The sequence below is a fragment of the Ochotona curzoniae genome, unplaced genomic scaffold, assembly GCF_017591425.1.
Source record: "Ochotona curzoniae isolate NIBS_2020 unplaced genomic scaffold, NIBS_Ocur_1.0 contig_4254, whole genome shotgun sequence".
Classification (NCBI taxonomy): Eukaryota; Metazoa; Chordata; class Mammalia; order Lagomorpha; family Ochotonidae; genus Ochotona; species Ochotona curzoniae.
In genome coordinates this window covers 1-22,191 of record NW_024466192.1, presented here as the reverse complement: position 1 = coordinate 22,191, position 22,191 = coordinate 1, and the positions used below count along the sequence as shown (strand labels likewise).

Sequence of the window (22,191 nt, the reverse complement as noted above, 5' to 3'; positions counted from 1 at the left end):
TGGGACACTGCACCCATGGTGGAACCCTAGATGAGGCTACTGTCCTACTCTCTTCCGATTGGTTCAGCTTTGGCTTTTGGGGCTACGTAAAGGGTGATTCAGCATAGGAAGATGTTTCTTTGTCTCTCCTCAGTGTGTAAATTTTGTTTTCTTTTTTTCAAGACTTTTATCTTTTTTTATTATTTTATTTTGATGATCTTTACATAGTTGATTAGGGTGATTATAGTCAAGGGCTACACTAAAGTGGGTAAGACCTTATTTCCACAGTCTCTTTCCCTTTCTGAATTTACCGGAAGGGGGGAGATAAAGGTTGAAGCCACACCTAGCTGCCCAACCATCACAGGGTCTCTGACATTTGGCATGCTCCAAGAGGTACTGATCAAGTGGTTTCGATAGTGGTTAATAGTTCTGAAATGCTGCCATTCCAAGCACAATGAAATCTCTCCAGAATCCATTGGCTGACATAGTACATCTTAGAGTCTCCACTGGCACATATTAAATATGATTTTCCAATAAAAATAAATAAAACTTTAAACGTAAAGAGTGAAATAGAAGCGTGTAATGGCAAGGCAAAATCAGAGAGTAGAGTTGCTGTATTCGTCCTGCTTCGCTTCCTTCTTGCATCACTTGAAGATGTGTCTGTCTGTGATCCCAGATCTGTTCGCGTCTATCTCTGGCAGCAAGGACAACTCAAATAAACTTTTGAAAAGCCTAGTGAAGCGCGAACTCCTGGAGCATGTCGTCAAGAATGACAAGTACTGGGTCAACAACAACTTAGACAACAAGTACCGCCCCAGGCCAATCGAAGAGATTGTCCGGCTTTCAGAGTCCAAAGTTGGAGTAACTCGCTTCTATCTCTACCTGGTTTCAAACTGCGAAGAGTTTGCTACTGAGATGAGATATGGAAAGGGACGCAGCCAGAAGGTCAGACCCAGAGGTGCGGGATGGGATAGTAGGGGATGGAGGGAAGGTCTCTAGCAGTTGTGCTCAAAGAGAGGAGGGGCAGGGCCCGGCGCGGTGGCGCAAGTGGTTAAGGTTCTCGTCTTGCACGCCCGGGATCCCATATGGGCCCTGGTTCTAATCCTGGTCAGCCCCACTGCCCTTCCAGCTCCCTGCCTGTGGCGCAGTAAGGCAGTCGAGGTCGGCCCAAAGCTTTGGGACCCTGCACCCACTAGGGATCCGTATAGCATTGGCCATTGTGCTCACTTGGGGAGTGAATCATCAGATGGAAGATCGTCCTCTCTGTATATCGCCTTTCCAATAAAAATAATAAAATAAATTTTTAAACAAAAAGAGAGGTGGGGCAGATATGAGCTAACAACGCCTTTTATCTTGGATAACAGGATTGGCATGGAAGCAGTGTCCCTTGTTGAATGATAGTTAGCTTCAACTTAGCCATGTATGGGCCTGCTGAGACAAAATGGTTAGTTTCAGAGTAGGAGCACACTTCTTCTAGTGCCACAGTCAGTGCTATTTGTCCATTGGATACAGTTTTCTCTTCTTTGATTAAAATGTTTTCATTAAAAACTTTTTCTCTATTTGAAAGAGAGAGACACAAAGAGAGAGAGAAAGACATAGACAGAGACAGAAAGAGAGAGCCATCTTCCCTATAGAAGTCCTTCCCAGTTGACAATAGTGGCCAGGAGTTGTCCAGGAGGTAACATGGAGCCAGGAGCCTCATTTAGATGTCCCTACATGGACACTGGAACTCATGTGCTTTTGCCATCTTCTGCTGATTTCCCAAATTAATTAACAGGGAGTTGGTTCAGAAGAAGAAAGCCATTCTACTGCAGGGTGATGGCACTTCAGGTGGCAGCTTAACTCACTGCAAAACAACACTGGCTCCCATCTCCTCTTTGATGAGCATTTTTTTTTAAGATTTCTTTATTTTTTGGAAAGTCGGATATACAGAGAGGAGGAGAAACAGAGAGGAAGATCTTCCGTCCCATGATTCATTCCCCAAGTGAGTGCAATGGCCGATGCTATGCCGATCCAAAGCCAGGATCCAGGAACTTCTTCCAGGTCTCCCACACGGGTGCAGGGCCCCAAGGCTTTGGGCCGTCCTCAACTGCTTTCCCAGGCCACAAGCAGGGAGCGGGATGGGAAGTGAAGCTGCCAGGATTAGAACCAGCACCCATATGGGATCCCGGCACGTTCAAGGCAAGGACTTTAGCTACTAGGCCATGCTGCCGGGCCCTTGGTGGGCATTTTTAGGAGAAATCCTTCCCAATGCTCCTCATCATCATGGGAGACGGGCTCCCTGTCTGACCCCCAGTAACAGCTGGCTCAGATTGTGGCTCCAGCACTGGCTGGAAGAGCTACACAACCACCTAACTGAGGGAGACTTGCTTCTGTCATCCAGAAAGCAGAGCGAGTTTTGTGTGCCATCCTCTTGGTGAGTTGTAGTGGGGTGAATTGGGTGAGAAAGAATTGTGAAAATTGGGAGGTGGTGCTAGAATCAGCCATTCTGCCTGACCTCTGTTCCTCCCCTCAGCCTTGGAGAGGCACAGATATCTTACTCCATTCTATGGGAGAGGAAGCTGAGGCCACCACCAAGGGCTTAGAGCATAAAACCCATTTCTCTGAAGTGGTTGTGTCCCACCGGCCCCTACAGTGCACTCAAAGTGACTGTCCCCTCTTCATCCATCCTGGGGTACTCACAGCTACCTGGATCCATCCAACATACAGACCTACCTGCAACCACTGTCGACTCCCTTCCCCCGCTCCTCTCAGCCTTTCTCTGCTTGGTGCAAGTGGAGGGGTTCCACAGAGCACCCCAAGGACTTTACTGCCACTGACAGTGTGGGGTCCTTGCCTCTGGGCTTTGCTGTGAGCACAGCTCCTGAGATGTCCTGTGGGTTGTCAGGGAGACTTGTCCTCATGTCAGATTCCTTTCTTCCTGGGGGATCGTGGAGTCCTCTGCAGAAGAGAGGCTTCCAGGGTACACATTCAGTTTGTTCCTGGTGGAAGGGTTGCTGGGTGGTGGGAGAGGAAGAACACCAGTGCCTTGTGCCTTGTGTGAAGTGCATTGTTGTATTTTTCAGAGTGAGATCACTGAGCTTGTAGTGGGATTGGCAGTCATCTGAGTATGTTTGCCCATGGTGGGGCAGAAGCTCTGTCCTCCGTGGTTCTCATTAAGATGAGCACTGCCAGAGCACCTGGGCTGAGCTGCTGTTCCCCAGCCAGTGTCTGTGCTGTGGCTCCATCTACTTCATCCTGATTTTGCTGTTGCAGTTGTCAGAGAAGCCAGAACGTGGAGACATCATTGAGATTTTTCACCCTAGCTATGTGGATTGGGCCATCTACGTGGGAAATGATGAGGTGATTCACCTGACTCCTTGCTCAGGTAAGGTCAGCTTAAGATGTGATTTTCCACGTATCGATAGGGGGTTGGTGCTGTGCACAGCAAGTAAGGCTGCTGTCTGCAACACCAGTACGCCATATGTGTGCTGGTTCATGTCTTGGCTGTTGCACAACCAATCCTGATCCCTGCTAATGGCCTGGGAAAAGTGGCAGATGGCTCAGTTTTGGTCCCTGTCACCCATCCGAGAGACTTTGATGAAACCTCTGGCTTTTGCATTTGGCTTGACCCAGGACTGGCTGTTGCAGCCATCTGGGAAGGGAACCAATGGCTGGAAGTTCTCTCTCTCTGTATCTCTCTCTCTCTTCTCTGTATCTCTCTCTGCCCTTACTCTCTTTGTAAATCTGATTTTGAAATAAATAAATAAATCCTAAAAAATATTTTCAGTTAAGGAGGACATGTCATTTAAGTGATAGGAAAAGATGTGTGGATGCATTGTTAATGATAGAAAGTGAATACTAGAGGAAGCCTGACAAGTTAGATGCACACACCCATTCTGCAGATGCAGAGCATTCTTCTTTCTGTTGGTTTATTCCTCAAATGTCTCATGCCAAGAACCTGTAACTCCGTCTGGGTTGTCCATGTGGGCATCAGGGACCCAGGCACCTGGGTCATCTCCCACTGCTTTCTCGGGTGCACTAGCAGGGAGCTGAATCCTAAGTGGAGTAACTGGAACAAAAACTGGTTCTCTGATATTGGATGTCAGCATCAAAGCAGCTTCTTATAGTGTTACACCACACTACCGGTCCTGGGATGACATGTGTACACATTTAGAATGCAAATCATGAGACTGTTGTATGATGCAGCCATTGAAGATTGAATGTATGACATGTTACATATTCACATCTCATTAAACACAAAGGACCATCTCGTGTCTTCCTTGTGAAAGATCAGTCACAGGAAAGTTTTGTCTTTGTTTCTCCTGCCTTCTGTCTGCCTTCCTACCTGTCTGTTGTTTCCTGTCTGTGATTCACAGGTGAGCCTCCCAGTGGTGGCATTACTAACTTCTTCACCAATCAGCGAGTCAAGGCCATGGCAACCAAGGAGCCCTTAAAGTACATGGTTGAAGGCAGTGCCTACAGAGTCAACAACCACCTGGATCATAAACACAGACCGAAGCCCGTGAGTGACATCATTGCTTCTGCAGAGAAGCTATGTCGAAACAGGGAGAATTATGAAGTACTTAATAAAAAATTTGATAAATTTGTCGACGATCTACGATATGGCGAGAATCCTCGTGCATTGGTAAGGCCCCCTTAGGATTGTCCTCTTCCATCCCCAAAACAGTTTTTATTCAAACTTTCTTGGTGTTTCTCATCCTAAGACTGCACACTAAAACCCCACTATTCATGCTGCAACACTAATAGTATTCATAGAGCAATACTGCAGTACCTGGCATTTTAGAAGCTCTTAGTTCTTCAAGTCCCAATATTGCAGTAGACTTGTTTCTTTTTATTTTTTAGGTGCCTATGGCAAGCAGGGTTCATGTGCTTGAAGACATTATTTCAGTTTGTGAAAATAAGAGGAGGAGGGCAGTAAGCTGTGGTGCTTATTTGGAGAACATCTTGCAAGTTTGGGAATTTATTTCAAAGAATAATGTGCATGGCTTTTGGCAGGGAAATATGATGCAGATGCTGTTCTACCAAAGAAATAATATTATCCTGACACTGCCACTGATCAGTGGGAAAACATTCTTGAAGTAACTAGAGACACTTGAGACTCCATTCCGAACTGTAAAAATAAAGCAAGTGAGCCAGTATGGACTCAATACTGGGCCTTATTGAGGGAAAATATGTGAATCCTAGTATTCCTGTTAGCAGATGAGCTCTGTTTGAAGCAGTGGTTCCTCCATTAGCCCTGGGGATGGTTAAAGTCAGCTTTTGCACTATCTGTGCTACAGAGGCTCTGAGAGGGTGCCTAACTCCACCAAGGCTCCTCAGCAGGGCTCCCATTATTGTGCACCTGCCCCTGGAATGCACCAACCTCTTCCTCCCTCATTGCTAGCCTCTCCTTGGATGACCCCATGCTTCTGTGCCTTGCCCTAAGTTGGCTGGCTGTCACTCCTCCCCAGGAGCTAAACTAGCTGGTGGGCTTCCTCAGTCTGAGCTGTGGGTCCCCTCTGCTGGGATCCTGACCACCTGCAGAGACCTCTGTGGTCTCTCCCAAGACACCACTCCCTATCCTTAGGCGGTACTCCACTTTGACTCCACTTTCCTGACAGGATTCTGATGGAGAACTGGCCTAGTTTCTTGATGGCCTTATAATGACCCTGGTTGTGGTTGTGGATAAGAAGCAGGTATATGTCTAAGGTGTTTGTTGACCCACCAATAGCTACTTAACCTACACATTCACACACACCATTGTCAGGTACCTCCTTCTGAGTGAATAGAGCCCTGGGTGATGGGTGGTGTCCATGGACAGCAGGGATTCTCCCCACAGACCCAGGTGATGCCCTGTGGGTGGTGTGAGCCTCTCAGGGTTACTCCTTCCCCTTTGCCTTGATTGGTTTGTGGCAGAAATGTCAGTGGTTCTGGCCAAGGAAGGATGCAAGCAAGCCAGCCTGAACATTATGGGGAAGATTTTATTCCCAACTGGTGGAGAGCACCTGCTGCTCATCCTTTCATCCCCTGCTGAGTGACATGTGGCCCTTGCAGTTCCTCTGCCAGTGGACTGCGCAGCCCACACTGTACTCATGGGAACCATGTGATGGGAAGAGCCCGTGTCCCTGCTGGCCTGGACAAGCTGCTGAACCCAGGCTGAGTCTTCCTGCTCAGGAGACAACAAATGTTTGGATTGTGGATACTATCCTTGGTGGTTGGTTGAGAAGTGAAGGATGACACCAGGCATCCAGTAGGGGGATGGGTGATGAGTGCTGGGTTTGCAGGTGCCATGCTTGGATGCCAGGACCCAAAGCAGAGGAAACAGAGAAGAGGGCACAGAAAGCAGCCTCCAGGAGTCTGGGGTGTGGCACCCCCAGTCTCAGGGAAGGGAGACTAAATGTGGAGGATAGCTGCACCTGTTGTGGGAAGAGCATGTGAAGAACTAAGTACACAGAACTGGGTGCATCTGAGGGATTGGGGGTAAGTCTTCCAAACTGCCAGCACTGGTGAATGGGAAACCTGGTCTCCCTTGTAAGACTGGCGGGTTATTGCACTCTATGAAGCAAGTCTTCCTCGGCTGTCAGCTGCTGCCCTCCTCCCCCTTGTTTAGGGCTGTGTGTTTGTCATACACCTGGCATTGGACCCACTGTCAGTGGTATGGCCTTAAGAAGTCTTCTGCTTCTGCTGTATGCAATGAATGAGTACCCAGAGCTTGGGGCGAGACTATGAAGCAGAGGCTGCCCCAGGAGCAGCTTGTCTTAAAATATTCAGGATGAAAGATAATGTGATCTGATCAGAAGGGCCAAACAGGAACAAGAGAAAATTGCCATGGAAAGGATGCTTTGTTACTCAGAGATGCTTCCTGGCTGGTCACATGGAGAGTTTTATGGTTGAGCAGAAGGTAGAGGAATGACTTGGGAGGGGCAGTGGGCAAGGCCCTTCAAGAGCATCTATAGGGAAGAATGCGTGGGACAGGGTACACGTGGGGGTTTGATTTACTTAGGCAATGTCCACAGGTTCAGGGCCACAATGGACCTGACCCTGGCATAGACAGTTAGCTACCTGTTCTGGGATGAGACACTGGGGAAGCAGGTGGTTGTGGTGCCTGTGGACTGGTTCCTTTGCACTAGAGAACTGTGCTTATGAGTGACTGCTTTTCCTCCTCCAGGAGCCTGATAACCCTGGGAAGAGTAGTGTGTCCCAGCCAAAAGTGTGGGCACAGGAAATAAAAATCATGGTGCATAGCCATACGGCAGAGCTGACACCCAGGCTAAGGAATGGGTTCAATAGCGAGTATTTCGATTTTGCGTAGGTGTGCGTCTGTCTGCAACATGGAGGTTATCCCTTGTGTAGTGGGGCTGGTGATGGTGCCTGCAGGGCCTCTTTGCCTTGTAGATGTGTTTGCAGTTCAATCACACGCACAACCCCAGATACACACCCACATACACAGAGGTCACAAACCCAAAGTGCATCTGGGCAAATCCTGTTCCTGGTTCCCCTGTCAGGGTTCCTCCGGTGAGTCCACCAGTCATGGAGTCTCCCTTCCCACGTTGCTTGCTAAACACTGCTGGGCATTGTGTGGGCAGCTGTGCAGCTATGCTGCCACTCCCACTGTCAGCTATTTGCTGGCACTTGCAAGAAACCTGACTGGGCTCTGTGGTTCTTGTGTTACAGTCAAGTGAAAGACCACAGCCTGGAGACCTCATTGAGATTTCCCGCCTGACCTATTCGCACTGGGCTGTCTATGTTGGAGATGGTTACGTGGTCCATCTGCCTGGTCCAGGTAAGCATGAGTTGCCAACTTGCCAGTATGGTGTTGTGAACTGTGAACAAAAGCAGCATTTTTCACTGGAGTTGTTGGCTTCTGTTCCTCTCTGTGTGATGATACCCAAAGCTTTTATTCTGTAAACAATGGCAAGTGCACTTCACCTGTTGACAATTCTGTTGTGTCCAGAACTATGCTGGGTGACTAAAGTAAGAAAGTGACAAGAAAGTTTTCCTTTGCCATTGGGACACAAATGTTCTACAGCATAGTGTACAAATTTCTAGGTTTCAGGAGTTGATTCAGAAGTTTGTGGCACGACTTCTGACTCCTCGATATTTTACATAACTTTTCTGACTCCAAATTTGTTCTGGAAGACAGAGAAGCAGATTTTTTTCTTTTAACCAAGATAGAATTCTATAAAAGCAGAATGAGACTCCCTTCCTCCTGGCAAATATTCAAAATTTTTAAATCTTTGATTCAGACATTTGCTCAAAGATTCACAAGAGATAAATGTTTTTATGATGTACTCATCTACAGCCCAGTAGTAGCTTACCCAACAAAGATGCCTATCAATAAATTAAGCAATTCAGTAAGAGTACCTGCATAGAGTGGAATATCATGGAAGCCCCAATCTCTCCTGCAAAATTTTGCATATTTCTTGCTAGAGGAACATGTGGATAACATGCTGTTAAGAATTCAGTTGCTAAATGTGTTGTGTGTGACATAATTTTGATTGTGTTAACCTGAACACATAAAAGTATGAAGAGGTGAGTAGGAAGTCCAATGCAAGTTTAGCGATGAAGAGCTGAGTTGCTGTGTCCTTCCTTCTTCTCTTTTTGCTTTAGCACCTGAACGTGTGTCTTCTTCTGAGCCAAGATCCAGCAGCAGTGCCAATTCCTTCAGAGAATCCAATGGCATAGTGAAGCGTGAGACCCTAGAGGTTTTGGTCAAAGGAGACAAGTACTGGGTCAACAACTACTTGGACAACAAATACCAACCATATCCCATAGAATTAATTGTGCAGTTGGCAGTCGCTAAAGTTGGAGAAACTCGCTACTACCACCAGCAGTTGTTTAACAGCGAGCACTTTGTAACGGAACTGAGATATGGCTTGTGCAACAGTCAGCAGGTCAGTTTCTGGGTTGAGGGATGAGTGAAGCATCTCGGAATTCTCTTCATAGACTTAGTGTGGGGGCAGCTGTTAGCACATACCAGTATGCTTAGACACAAAAATGGGACATGGAAGCAATGTGCCTCCTTGGAATGTTAACTCTACAGCTACTCCATAGCAAGGCTGTTCAGAAACAGGACCTGTTTAGCTTCCTGGTTGAACATACTTGCTTTGGTGCCATAAACAGGGCTGCTTGTCAACCTGGTTGTCCAAGGGGGACACATTGTTTTCTCTTCTTTGAAAAAAGAAAAACCACATTTTATCAAAGACTTATCTATTTAAAACACAAACAAAAAGAAAGACCAAAGTGGGGGAAAGATCGAACTTTCATCATCTGCACTATCACCAGGAGTTGTCCAGGAGGTAACATGGAGCCAGGAGCCTCATTTAGATGTCCCTACATGGACACTGGAACTCATGTGCTTTTGCCATCTTCTGCTGATTTCCCAAATTAATTAACAGGGAGTTGGTTCAGAAGAAGAAAGCCATTCTACTGCAGGGTGATGGCACTTCAGGTGGCAGCTTAACTCACTGCAAAACAACACTGGCTCCCATCTCCTCTTTGATGAGCATTTTTTTTTTTAAGATTTCTTTATTTTTTGGAAAGTCAGATATACAGAGAGGAGGAGAGACAGAGAGGAAGATCTTCCGTCCCATGATTCATTCCCCAAGTGAGTGCAATGGCCGATGCTATGCCGATCCAAAGCCAGGATCCAGGAACTTCTTCCAGGTCTCCCACACGGGTGCAGGGCCCCAAGGCTTTGGGCCGTCCTCAACTGCTTTCCCAGGCCACAAGCAGGGAGCGGGATGGGAAGTGAAGCTGCCAGGATTAGAACCAGCACCCATAAGGGATCCCGGCACGTTCAAGGCAAGGACTTTAGCTACTAGGCCATGCTGCCGGGCCCTTGGTGGGCATTTTTAGGAGAAATCCTTCCCAATGCGCCTCATCATCATGGGAGACGGGCTCCCTGTCTGACCCCCAGTAACAGCTGGCTCAGATTGTGGCTCCAGCACTGGCTGGAAGAGCTGCACAACCACCTAACTGAGGGAGACTTGCTTCTGTCATCCAGAAAGCAGAGCGAGTTTTGTGTGCCATCCTCTTGGTGAGTTGTAGTGGGGTGAATTGGGTGAGAAAGAATTGTGAAAATTGGGAGGTGGTGCTAGAATCAGAGCCATTCTGTCTGACCTCTGTTCCTCCCCTCAGCCTTGGAGAGGCACAGATATCTTACTCCATTCTATGGGAGAGGAAGCTGAGGCCACCACCAAGGGCTTAGAGCATAAAACCCATTTCTCTGAAGTGGTTGTGTCCCACCAGCCCCTACAGTGCACTCAAAGTGACTGTCCCCTCTTCATCCATCCTGGGGTACTCACAGCTACCTGGATCCATCCAACATACAGACCTACCTGCAACCACTGTCGACTCCCTTCCCCCGCTCCTCTCAGCCTTTCTCTGCTTGGTGCAAGTGGAGGGGTTCCACAGAGCACCCCAAGGACTTTACTGCCACTGACAGTGTGGGGTCCTTGCCTCTGGGCTTCGCTGTGAGCACAGCTCCTGAGATGTCCTGTGGGTTGTCAGGGAGACTTGTCCTCATGTCAGATTCCTTTCTTCCTGGGGGATCGTGGAGTCCTCTGCAGAAGAGAGGCTTCCAGGGAACACATTCAGTTTGTTCCTGGTGGAAGGGTTGCTGGGTGGTGGGAGAGGAAGAACACCAGTGCCTTGTGCCTTGTGTGAAGTGCATTGTTGTATTTTTCAGAGTGAGATCACTGAGCTTGTAGTGGGATTGGCAGTCATCTGAGTATGTTTGCCCATGGTGGGGCAGAAGCTCTGTCCTCCGTGGTTCTCATTAAGATGAGCACTGCCAGAGCACCTGGGCTGAGCTGCTGTTCCCCAGCCAGTGTCTGTGCTGTGGCCCCATCTACTTCATCCTGATTTTGCTGTTGCAGTTGTCAGAGAAGCCAGAACGTGGAGACATCATTGAGATTTTTCACCCTAGCTATGTGGATTGGGCCATCTACGTGGGAAATGATGAGGTGATTCACCTGACTCCTTGCTCAGGTAAGGTCAGCTTAAGATGTGATTTTCCACGTATCGATAGGGGGTTGGTGCTGTGCACAGCAAGTAAGGCTGCTTTCTGCAACACCAGTACGCCATATGTGTGCTGGTTCATGTCTTGGCTGTTGCACAACCAATCCCGATCCCTGCTAATGGCCTGGGAAAAGTGGCAGATGGCTCAGTTTTGGTCCCTGTCACCCATCCGAGAGACTTTGATGAAACCTCTGGCTTTTGCATTCGGCTTGACCCAGGTCTGGCTGTTGCAGCCATCTGGGAAGGGAACCAATGGCTGGAAGTTCTCTCTCTCTCTGTATCTCTCTCTCTCTTCTCTGTATCTCTCTCTGCCCTTACTCTCTTTGTAAATCTGATTTTGAAATAAATAAATAAATCCTAAAAAATATTTTCAGTTAAGGAGGACATGTCATTTAAGTGATAGGAAAAGATGTGTGGATGCATTGTTAATGATAGAAAGTGAATACTAGAGGAAGCCTGACAAGTTAGATGCACACACCCATTCTGCAGATGCAGAGCATTCTTCTTTCTGTTGGTTTATTCCTCAAATGTCTCATGCCAAGAACCTGTAACTCCGTCTGGGTTGTCCATGTGGGCATCAGGGACCCAGGCACCTGGGTCATCTCCCACTGCTTTCTCGGGTGCACTAGCAGGGAGCTGAATCCTAAGTGGAGTAACTGGGACAAAAACTGGTTCTCTGATATTGGATGTCAGCATCAAAGCAGCTTCTTATAGTGTTACACCACACTACCGGTCCTGGGATGACATGTGTACACATTTAGAATGCAAATCATGAGACTGTTGTATGATGCAGCCATTGAAGACTGAATGTATGACATGTTACATATTCACATCTCATTAAACACAAAGAACCATCTCGTGTCTTCCTTGTGAAAGATCAGTCACAGGAAAGTTTTGTCTCTTTTTCTCCTGCCTTCTGTCTGCCTTCCTACCTGTGTGTTGTTTTCTGTCTGTGTTTTCCAGTTGAGTTTTCCTTCACCGGCGTTTTAAACCTCTTAACCTATGCATGGGGCAAGGCCAAGGCAACCAAGGAGCCCTTGAAGCATGAAGCAGAGGGCCCTCTCTACCGGGTCAACAACCACCTGGATCATAAATACAGAACCCAGTCTGTTAATGAAATCATTGCATCTGCAAAGAGGCTGGCTTGTGACAAAGAAGATTATGAATTCTGCAGCAAAACCAGTGAGAAATTTGTCAACGATCTACGATATGGCAAGCACCCTCGCCTATTGGTAACATTCCCCTGGGGATGTCTTCTTCCAGCAGCCAAAAACGTTGTTTTTTTTTTTTTTTCAAATTTTGGTGTTTATTCTCTTCCTTAGAATACATACAAACACGACCGTACAGGTACTATAGCACTACTAGTATTCACACAGCAATAATTCAGTACCAGGCTTTTAAAAGCTTTTAGCTCTTCAAGTCCTGACATTGGAATGGACTTCACGTTTTACCAGGTGCCCATTATGATCAGGTCAAATGGATTTTAGGACACTTGTTCATTTTGTGAAAATAGGAGGAGAAGTGCAGTAACTTTGGAACATCCTAGGATAGCACCTTGCAAGTTTGAGGCAATTACCCAAAGGGTCATCCACATGGGAGTGAGCAGGGGTGCCTGATGCAGATGCTCTCCTAATCCATATGTACTGTCTCTTCTTCCCTGACACTGAGTAGCAGGGAAACCTTCTTGAAGTCACTTGATTTATCTGAAACTTGGTTTCCTTATCCCCAAAAAATGGCACAAGAGTTCAGGTCTGATCTGTATCACAGGTATTTTTTTTCAAGATTTATTTGTTTATTACGAATAGTAAATTTTAATTATGGAAGGATATACACAGAAAAAGATATTTCATAAGCTGGTTCACTCCCCAAGTGGCCTCAATGACCAGAGCTGAGCTGAGTTGAACGAAGGAGGCAGGAGCTTCTTCCAGTTTTCCCACTTGGGTAAACAGTCCCAGCTTTCGGCTGTGCTCAATGCTTTCTAAGAAAAGAAACAGCATGCTAGAAGAGAAGTGGAGCAGAAGATATATGACCTGGTGCCATGTGGGACTCCAACACGTGTAGAGTGAGAAATTTACTAAGCAATCTACTAGACTGGGACTCACAGCGTTATGATAAGACAGAAAAATGTGTGAATCCTAGTATTCCTGTTAGCAGGTGAACTCTGTTTGAAGCAGTGGTTCCTCCATTAGCCCTGGGGATGGTTAAAGTCAGCATTTGCACTATCTGTGCTACAGAGGCTCTGAGAGGGTGCCTAACTCCACCAAGGCTCCTCAGCAGGGCTCCCATTATTGTGCACCTGCCCCTGGAATGCACCAACCTCGTCCTCCCTCATTGCTAGTCTCTCCTTGGATGACCCCATGCTTCTGTGCCTTGCCCTAAGCTGGCTGGTTGTCACTCCTCCCCAGGAGCTAAACTAGCTGGTGGGCTTCCTCAGTCTGAGCTGTGGGTCCCCTCTGCTGGGATCCTGACCACCTGCAGAGACCTCTGTGGTCTCTCCCAAGACACCACTCCCTATCCTTAGGCGGTACTCCACTTTGACTCCACTTTCCTGACAGGATTCTGATGGAGAACTGGCCTAGTTTCTTGATGGCCTTATAATGACCCTGGTTGTGGTTGTGGATAAGAAGCAGGTATATGTCTAAGGTGTTTGTTGACCCACCAATAGCTACTTAACCTACACATTCACACACACCATTGTCAGGTACCTCCTTCTGAGTGAATAGAGCCCTGGGTGATGGGTGGTGTCCATGGACAGCAGGGATTCTCCCCACAGACCCAGGTGATGCCCTGTGGGTGGTGTGAGCCTCTCAGGGTTACTCCTTCCCCTTTGCCTTGATTGGTTTGTGGCAGAAATGTCAGTGGTTCTGGCCAAGGAAGGATGCAAGCAAGCCAGCCTGAACATTATGGGGAAGATTTTATTCCCAAGTGATGGAGAGCACCTGCTGCTCATCCTTTCATCCCCTGCTGAGTGACATGTGGCCCTTGCAGTTCCTCTGCCAGTGGACTACGCAGCCCACACTGTACTCATGGGAACCATGTGATGGGAAGAGCCCGTGTCCCTGCTGGCCTGGACAAGCTGCTGAACCCAGGCTGAGTCTTCCTGCTCAGGAGACAACAAATGTTTGGATTGTGGATACTATCCTTGGTGGTTGGTTGAGAAGTGAAGGATGACACCAGGCATCCAGTAGGGGGATGGATGGGTGATGAGTGCTGGGTTTGCAGGTGCCATGCTTGGATGCCAGGACCCAAAGCAGAGGAAACAGAGAAGAGGGCACAGAAAGCAGCCTCCATTGCCTGGGGACCAACTGGAGTCTGGGGTGTGGCACCCCCAGTCTCAGGGAAGGGAGACTAAATGTGGAGGATAGCTGCACCTGTTGTGGGAAGAGCATGTGAAGAACTGAGTACACAGAACTGGGTGCATCTGAGGGATTGGGGGTAAGTCTTCCAAACTGCCAGCACTGGTGAATGGGAAACCTGGTCTCCCTTGTAAGACTGGCGGATTATTGCACTCCATGAAGCAAGTCTTCCTCGGCTGTCAGCTGCTGCCCTCCTCCCCCTTGTTTAGGGCTGTGTGTTTGTCATACACCTGGCATTGGACCCACTGTCAGTGGTGTGGCCTTAAGAAGTCTTCTGCTTCTGCTGTATGCAATGAATGAGTACCCAGAGCTTGGGGCGAGACTATGAAGCAGAGGCTGCCCCAGGAGCAGCTTGTCTTAAAATATTCAGGATGAAAGATAATGTGATCTGATCAGAAGGGCCAAACAGGAACAAGAGAAAATTGCCATGGAAAGGATGCTTTGTTACTCAGAGATGCTTCCTGGCTGGTCACATGGAGAGTTTTATGGTTGAGCAGAAGGTAGAGGAATGACTTGGGAGGGGCAGTGGGCAAGGCCCTTCAAGAGCATCTATAGGGAAGAATGCGTGGGACAGGGTACACGTGTGGGATTGATTTACTTAGGCAATGTCCACAGGTTCAGGGCCACAATGGACCTGACCCTGGCATAGACAGTTAGCTACCTGTTCTGGGATGAGACACTGGGGAAGCAGGTGGTTGTGGTGCCTGTGGACTGGTTCCTTTGCACTAGAGAACTGTGCTTATGAGTGACTGCTTTTCCTCCTCCAGGAGCCTGATAACCCTGGGAAGAGTAGTGTGTCCCAGCCAAAAGTGTGGGCACAGGAAATAAAAATCATGGTGCATAGCCATACGGCAGAGCTGACACCCAGGCTAAGGAATGGGTTCAATAGCGAGTATTTCGATTTTGCATAGGTGTGCGTCTGTCTGGAACATGGAGGTTATCCCTTGTGTAGTGGGGCTGGTGATGATGCCTGCAGGGCCTCTTTGCCTTGTGTATTTATACAGGTACAATTACACCTACACACCTGCATATGCATATACAGAATCACAGCATGGCTATACCTTGTTCCTGGTACCCCTGCAAGCTTTTATTAAGGGATTCTCTCTGTCAAGGAGAACTCCTTCCTGTTTTGGTTTTTTTTTTGTTTTGTTTTGTTTTGTTTTGTTTTTTTGTTGGTCATTGCTGTGTGGTGTGTTAGTTGCCATGTAGCCATGCATATCCTCATGGCACATTCCCGAAAGCCTCAGTTTGTCTCTGTGGTTCTTGTGTTGCAGTCAAGTGAAAACCCACAGCCTGGAGACCTCATTGAGATTTCCCGCCTGGACAATACACATTGGGTCGTCTATGTTGGAGATGGTTATGTAGTCCATCTGTCTGGTTCAGGTAAGCATGAGTTGCTAACCTGCCAGGAAGTCATTGTGAACTGTAACTAAAGCACCAGTTTTTTGGATTTATTGGCTTCTATTCCTCCCTGCATTATGATACGCAAAACTTTATTCTTTATGCAAAGGCAAGGTTAATTCACCTGTTGACAATTCTCTGTGTCCAGAGTTTTACTAGATGAGAAGAAGTAAGAAAGTGACAAATTTCTCCTTTTTCTTGGGACACAAATGGGTTTTGTTTTTTTTTTTTAGGATAGTGTACAAATTGCCTAGGTTTGTGGAGTTAATTCTAATGTTTGTACTTTTACTTCTTCTTTAACAAGCTTCCCTGTCTTCTTCTTATTATTTTATTTTAAATGATGTTAACATAGTTGATCAGAGTGGTGTGGAACAAGGATAAGGAAAAGTGTGTGTGATCATTGTTTTCAAATTTTCTATTTCTCTTTCCTGTTTCATGAGGGTGGGGCATATTTGGGGAAGTGATACCCAGGCTCCTAACCACCCAAGTACCCAGGGATGGGGAATAGACATCCGATATCCACCCATGGTCCCAATGTGGCACACACTCAGAGGGTTCTGCCCATGTTGTTTCATTGGTTCTGAAATGTCTCAATCTTGCTGGTTCCAGGATGAGCCAACCCTTTCAATGTCCTTTGGCTGACATGTCATCCTAGAGTCTCCATTCGCCAAATATTTTCTGTTGTCGTTTAGCTGTGGTAATAGTCCAATTTGTTCTGTCCTTTCTCTGGGATAGTGTAAATGTCCCTGAAGGGCTCAATGGGCTACCACATCCTCCGTGTAGATCTGGGCTAATGTCCACTGCACGTTCTTTTCCACTGAGCAACACAAGTTTCACAGGTGGGCCAAGGACCTGAGCCAGTTGACCCTGGCCCCACTGGCCCCACATGCCTGGGGTTCTCAGACCCAGCACCCATGGGCCCAAGGATCCAGTACACCCACCATACTCACAGATTAGGAACCAAGCCAAGCAACCTGGGCCCTCTCAGAACCTCCACCTCATGGGTTCATGGATACAGTACTCACCTTTCCTGACTGTCATGGCTCACCTTACTTTGGCATGCACCAGTGAGTGCTACAGGTTTGCTTGGTCCAGCTGGCCCCCAGTTTCAGCACATGCTGGTGGATGCTTCAGCTTAATCTGGCTCAGCCAGCCCCTAGTCCTGGCCCTGATGTGAACTGGGTTTTGTTGTGGCCCAACCATGCCCTCCTGCACCCTATCCTGGTACTCAAATCTGCCAATGGATGCTATAAGCTGGCTCAGCCTGACCTGCCCCCAAACCTGACCCACCTGACCTGTGCTGGTGGGTATTGAAACCTGGCCTAGTCTGGGCTGCTCCATACCTTGGTTCTTGTGCTCATTTTCAAGGACTGCATTCTGACAAAGGAGTTTACTAGTCTCCTCTATCAGGTCTTCTCCCAGTGGCAGATGTTGCACACACCAGTGGATCATTGACCTAGGTTGACTTTGTCTACCTCCTGTCCTGGTAGGAACAGTGGCCTTGCCCAACCAGCCCATACCCATTCCGGTTCTCACTGTTTGGTACTACAGCCCAGCCATACCTGGTCCACACCAGACACAGCTCTCACATGGTTCCACAGGAGCCAAAATATAGCCCAGTGTGTTCTACACCCATTCTGGCTTTCATGTGTACCAGTGGGTGCTGACGGTATAGCCTAGTCTTGTTTCCCAGACCCAGTCCACACCCATGCCGAGGGAGACTGCAGCCATGTCCAACCTAGACTACTGCCCCAATTCTGACTCTCACTCACTTTTGGGAACCCTGACCCAGCTGGGGCATTCTCTTAGCTTTCCAAACAGGCCTGTTCCCAGCCACTGCTCTTGCACATACAAAGAAAATTGTTGTTCCACAGGGGTAAGTCCCCATATGCCCCCACAAATTCTGCCTCCAGTCCTGATTCACTCACGTTCTGTTCAGTGTCATGGCCCAGCCATTTGTTACCCATTCCCTGTTCTAACTCTTACTGATAGGCACTGTGATCCAGCCCCACAAGGTAGGCCACCATTCCAGCCTCAGTGTGTGCCTGTGAGTGATATTCAGTGATGGTAGTTGCTACCTTCCCCAGCTCAGGCCTCCCAGGTGAGTTGGTTCTTTGGCCCAATCCTTAAAGGTCCTCCTGTTCCCTGCTCAGCACTCTTGCTTACCTGCTAGAAGAGTAGCAATGTCGATGAAGGCCCTTGGAAGTCAGTCAGCACCTGGACATGAACTCTCAGGTTCCTACACACCCTCACCCGTGTCAACTGCCAGACCCCTTATAGGCCCACACCCCCAAATGCTGGAGATCATTGTTGGGCAGCCAGAGGGCTTTGCTCAGGGCCGTTGGCACCCTGGTCACCTTACCCAAGGTGGCACCAGCTGCATTTAAGCAGCTAGGAGCATGAAAGTCCCAGGTCTGGAGACTAGCCTGCACTCCCTCTTGCCATTGCAAATCTGTACAGTTTGTGGGGTGGAAGCTCCATCTCATGTGCACAGCCCTGTCCAAGATGGTGCTTGCTAGCCTATGCTTTGACTTCTAACTCTTGTGTATTTTACTTAACTTTTCTGATTCAAAATTGATCTGGAAAATTTTAAAGAGCTTTTTTTTTTCTTTCTAAACCAAGTTAGTATTCTAGAAAGGCAGAATGAAACTTCCTTCTTCCTGGCAAATATTCAAAAAAGTTTTTTGAGTCAGATATGTGCTCAAAGATGCACAAGAGATAAATATTTCTGTAATGTACTAGTCTACTGTCCAGAAGAAGCCTACACAGCAAAGAGGCCTAGCAACAAATTAGCAAGTCAGTTAGGGTGCCTGCATAGAGTGGATTATCACAAGAGCCATTCTTTCCTATGAAACATTGTACCAGCTAGGGGAACATAAGGTCAACATACTATTGTGAATTCAGTTCTTAAATGTGCTATGCATTAAGTAATTGTGCCTATGTTAAATTAAACATGTAAAATGAGTGGAAGAGAAGAGCAGGAAGGGCAAGGCAAACTCAGACGTCAAGAGTGGAGCAATTATATTCTTTCTCCTGCCCCATACCCTTTCTTACCCATTGTGCATTACCTGAACATATTTCTTTTGTGATCTCAGATTTTTTTTTTGTCCATCCCAGGCAGCAGTGATGCCAAATCAGTTAGAGATTCCAAAGGTACTGTAAAGCATGAGCTCCTAGAGGACGTGGTCAAGAGAGACAAGTACTCAGTCAACAACTACTTGGACAACAAGTACCGCCCAAGGCCTGTCCAAGAGATCATCCAGCTGGCCAAGGCCAAAGTGGGAGAAACTCGCTACTACCACTTGCTGTTGTCAAACTGCGAGCATTTTGCCACTGAGCTGAGATATGGCAGGACACAAATCCAGCAGGTCAGACTCAGGGATTAGGGGTGGGAGAGGCCTTTGGGAATTGTGGTCATAGAGGGGAGGGGCAGCTATGAGCAAACACCTCTCAGACCATGGAAACAGTGTACTTCATTGTGACAATGACTATATTTGGGTGCTCTGTGGCTTATGGGACCAAGAGCACTGATTCAAGTGTGTGTGTCCTATCCCCTTGGTGCTTTGTAGAAGGGTGAAATGGGCAAGAGAGTTGTGAAAATCGGGTGCTGGTGCTGGAGTCAGAGGTACACTAGCTGACCTCTGCTCCTCCCATCAACCTAAGAGGGGCACATGTCTTTTATCCCATTGTTTGGGAGAGGAAGTTAAGATCACCAAGGGCTTAGATCCCATTTCTCTGAGGTGGGTGTATTCCATATGCTCCCACCGGCCCCTACAGTGCACTCAAAGTGACTGTCCCCTCTTCATCCATCCTGGGGTACTCACAGCTACCTGGATCCATCCAACATACAGACCTACCTGCAACCACTGTCGACTCCCTTCCCCCGCTCCTCTCAGCCTTTCTCTGCTTGGTGCAAGTGGAGGGGTTCCACAGAGCACCCCAAGGACTTTACTGCCACTGACAGTGTGGGGTCCTTGCCTCTGGGCTTCGCTGTGAGCACAGCTCCTGAGATGTCCTGTGGGTTGTCAGGGAGACTTGTCCTCATGTCAGATTCCTTTCTTCCTGGGGGATCGTGGAGTCCTCTGCAGAAGAGAGGCTTCCAGGGTACACATTCAGTTTGTTCCTGGTGGAAGGGTTGCTGGGTGGTGGGAGAGGAAGAACACCAGTGCCTTGTGCCTTGTGTGAAGTGCATTGTTGTACTTTTCAGAGTGAGATCGCTGACAGTAAGAAACAGGAGGGAGTGAAACGCATCGGAGCACGTTTGTTCAAAGTTACAACTGCATGAAGAAGCCATGAGTAATCCTCACCTCACAGAATATCACTTCCTCTCAGTACCTTTTTCTTCCCTCATCCTCCCACTGTTGATGGCAAGGTCTGGTTCAGTTTCTTAAAGAATAAAATGGCTAAATAAAGTGACCACTGCATGGATTTTTCCAACTACCTGATTATAGTCTCATGAGTTATATGGAATACCTGAAACAAATCAATTCCTCACTGATCACTAGCAACAGCACAACTCTGGAAATGTTCCTGATGTCTTGATTTAATTTTCTTTCCTTTACTATGGGAATAATAGCAGTGTCTTTATCATGTATTGCTGAGAATAAGTGAGACAGTATGTGTAACATGCTTCTGTACCACCCCTACCTGTCATAGATGATTAGTAAACTTGTTTGCTGCATGTCACTGCTTCCTTGCTGAGTTTTATTCCTGGGATGAGTAAGGGACCTCAGTTCCTGACTGAGCTCCAAATCTTCTGCAGAAGTTGCATGTCCATGTCAGGACATCCACCCTCTAGTGCCCCCTTTTGGTTTGTTCTCATTGGGATAACAGATGTTCATGTATGACAGAGTTTGTGTCTTAAGCAACTACTATTTGGTCAAGTCATATCAACTGAGTATTCCATTTCAGGGAATTCAGGTGTGTGAGTAATCTGCCTCACACATGTCTCCTGGCTGTCCTCCAGCATGGGTCAGCTGAGGTCTTGGAGAAGACAGAGGACCTAGAATCTTCCATGTTAGTTTTCTCCTCCTGTAGTCAGCCATGCTGCCACCTCTGCCATCAGTACTTTCCCCCTAGACAGCAGCCTCTACAGGAAAGCATCACCCAGCTCAGCCAGGGTCCAGGCACCAATGCCATGTGACCTCAGGGGAAGGGGAAAACCTTCTCTTACACTGTGCATCACACTTCCCAGCTGCTCTAGGATCAATCCATGCCTGGAGCATCCAACAAGGTGAAGATCAAGTCCTTACTTGGGAAATACTGGATCTTCCCATGAACATTTTTCCCCTTTCTTTGTGCCCAGGTCCAAGTACTGAGCACTCCATGCTCGTCTTCTTTATACCAATGACCAAATTTACAGTTTGGTCTTCTATAGTATGTTAGTATAATCTTCACTCTAGGAATTGTCAATGTGCAGTCAGATACTATGATGCTCCTTCTTAACCCGTATCAGCCTGGAGCTTCTCATGATGCAATCCACATTGAAGAACTCCCAAGAAGAAGATGTGGAAAGGTTGAGCAAATCTCGTGTAAACTTAAAAGAAGGGGGAATAAGAGGGATAAACTCAAGTGCCAGAAATGCAACTTAAAAATTGAAGTGGTTGGGCCCGGCGCGGTGGCGCAAGTGGTTAAGGTCCTCACCTTGCATGCCCAGGATCCCATATGGGTGCTGGTTCTAATCCCAGCAGCCCCACTTCCCATCCAGTTCCGTGCTTGTGACCCGGGAAAGCAGACGAGGACGGCCCAGAGCTTTGGGACCTGGAAGAGGCTCCTGGCTTCGGATCGGATAGGCATAGCATGGGCCGTTGCGCTCACCTGAGGAGTGAATCATCGGACGGAAGATCTTCCTCTCTGTCTCTCCTCTCTGTATATCCACCTTTCCAATAAAAATAAAAATAAATATTTTTTAAAAATTTGAAGTGGTTAGGGTGGAGGTGTGTGGGTATTAGTTCAGATGTAAGGGTTTGGAAATTGGGTTGAAACATTTATTGGGACTGACAAACATCGGTAGTGAGAATTGAGGTCTTTAGATAAAGTTGATTTCCTTAAGAATTAAGCTTTAAGGGCCCGGCGCGGTGGCGCAAGTGGTTAAAGGTCCTCGCCTTGCACGCCCGGGATCCCATATGGACGCCGGTTCTAATCCCGGCAGCCCCGCTTCCCTTCCAGCTCCCTGCCTGTGGCCTGGGAAAGCAGTCGAGGACGGCCCAAAGCTTTGGGAACCTGCACCCGCGTGGGAGACCCGGAAGAGGCTCCTGGCTTCGGATCGGCATAGTATCGGCCCGTTGCGCTCACTTGGGGAGTGAATCATCGGACGGAAGATCTTCCTCTCTGTCTCTCCTCTCTGTATATCCGCCTTTCCAATGAAAAAAAATAATAAAAATAAATCTTTAAAAAAAAAAAGAATTAAGCTTTAAGAGAAATGGAAAGTTGAAAAATTTATGAAGGACAT

At 47.6% G+C, this 22,191-nt stretch overlaps 1 protein-coding gene across 1 annotated transcript in view; it reads left to right on the top strand.

Annotated features, from left to right (window-relative positions):
* Nucleotides 1-20,346, top strand: part of LOC121159475 — a 28,488-nt gene extending 8,142 nt beyond the window's left edge. Inside the window, exons 3-12 of the mRNA XM_040984637.1 lie at nt 656-924; nt 3,235-3,346; nt 4,338-4,606; nt 7,636-7,744; nt 8,572-8,855; nt 10,842-10,953; nt 11,947-12,215; nt 15,614-15,722; nt 18,858-19,108; nt 19,948-20,346. Coding sequence (XP_040840571.1) covers nt 656-924; nt 3,235-3,346; nt 4,338-4,606; nt 7,636-7,744; nt 8,572-8,855; nt 10,842-10,953; nt 11,947-12,215; nt 15,614-15,722; nt 18,858-19,108; nt 19,948-20,025 — 1,862 coding nt within the window. The 3' untranslated portion in view covers nt 20,026-20,346. The remainder of the gene's footprint in view (nt 1-655; nt 925-3,234; nt 3,347-4,337; nt 4,607-7,635; nt 7,745-8,571; nt 8,856-10,841; nt 10,954-11,946; nt 12,216-15,613; nt 15,723-18,857; nt 19,109-19,947) is intronic.
* The last annotated feature ends 1,845 nt before the right edge of the window (nt 20,347-22,191 follow it).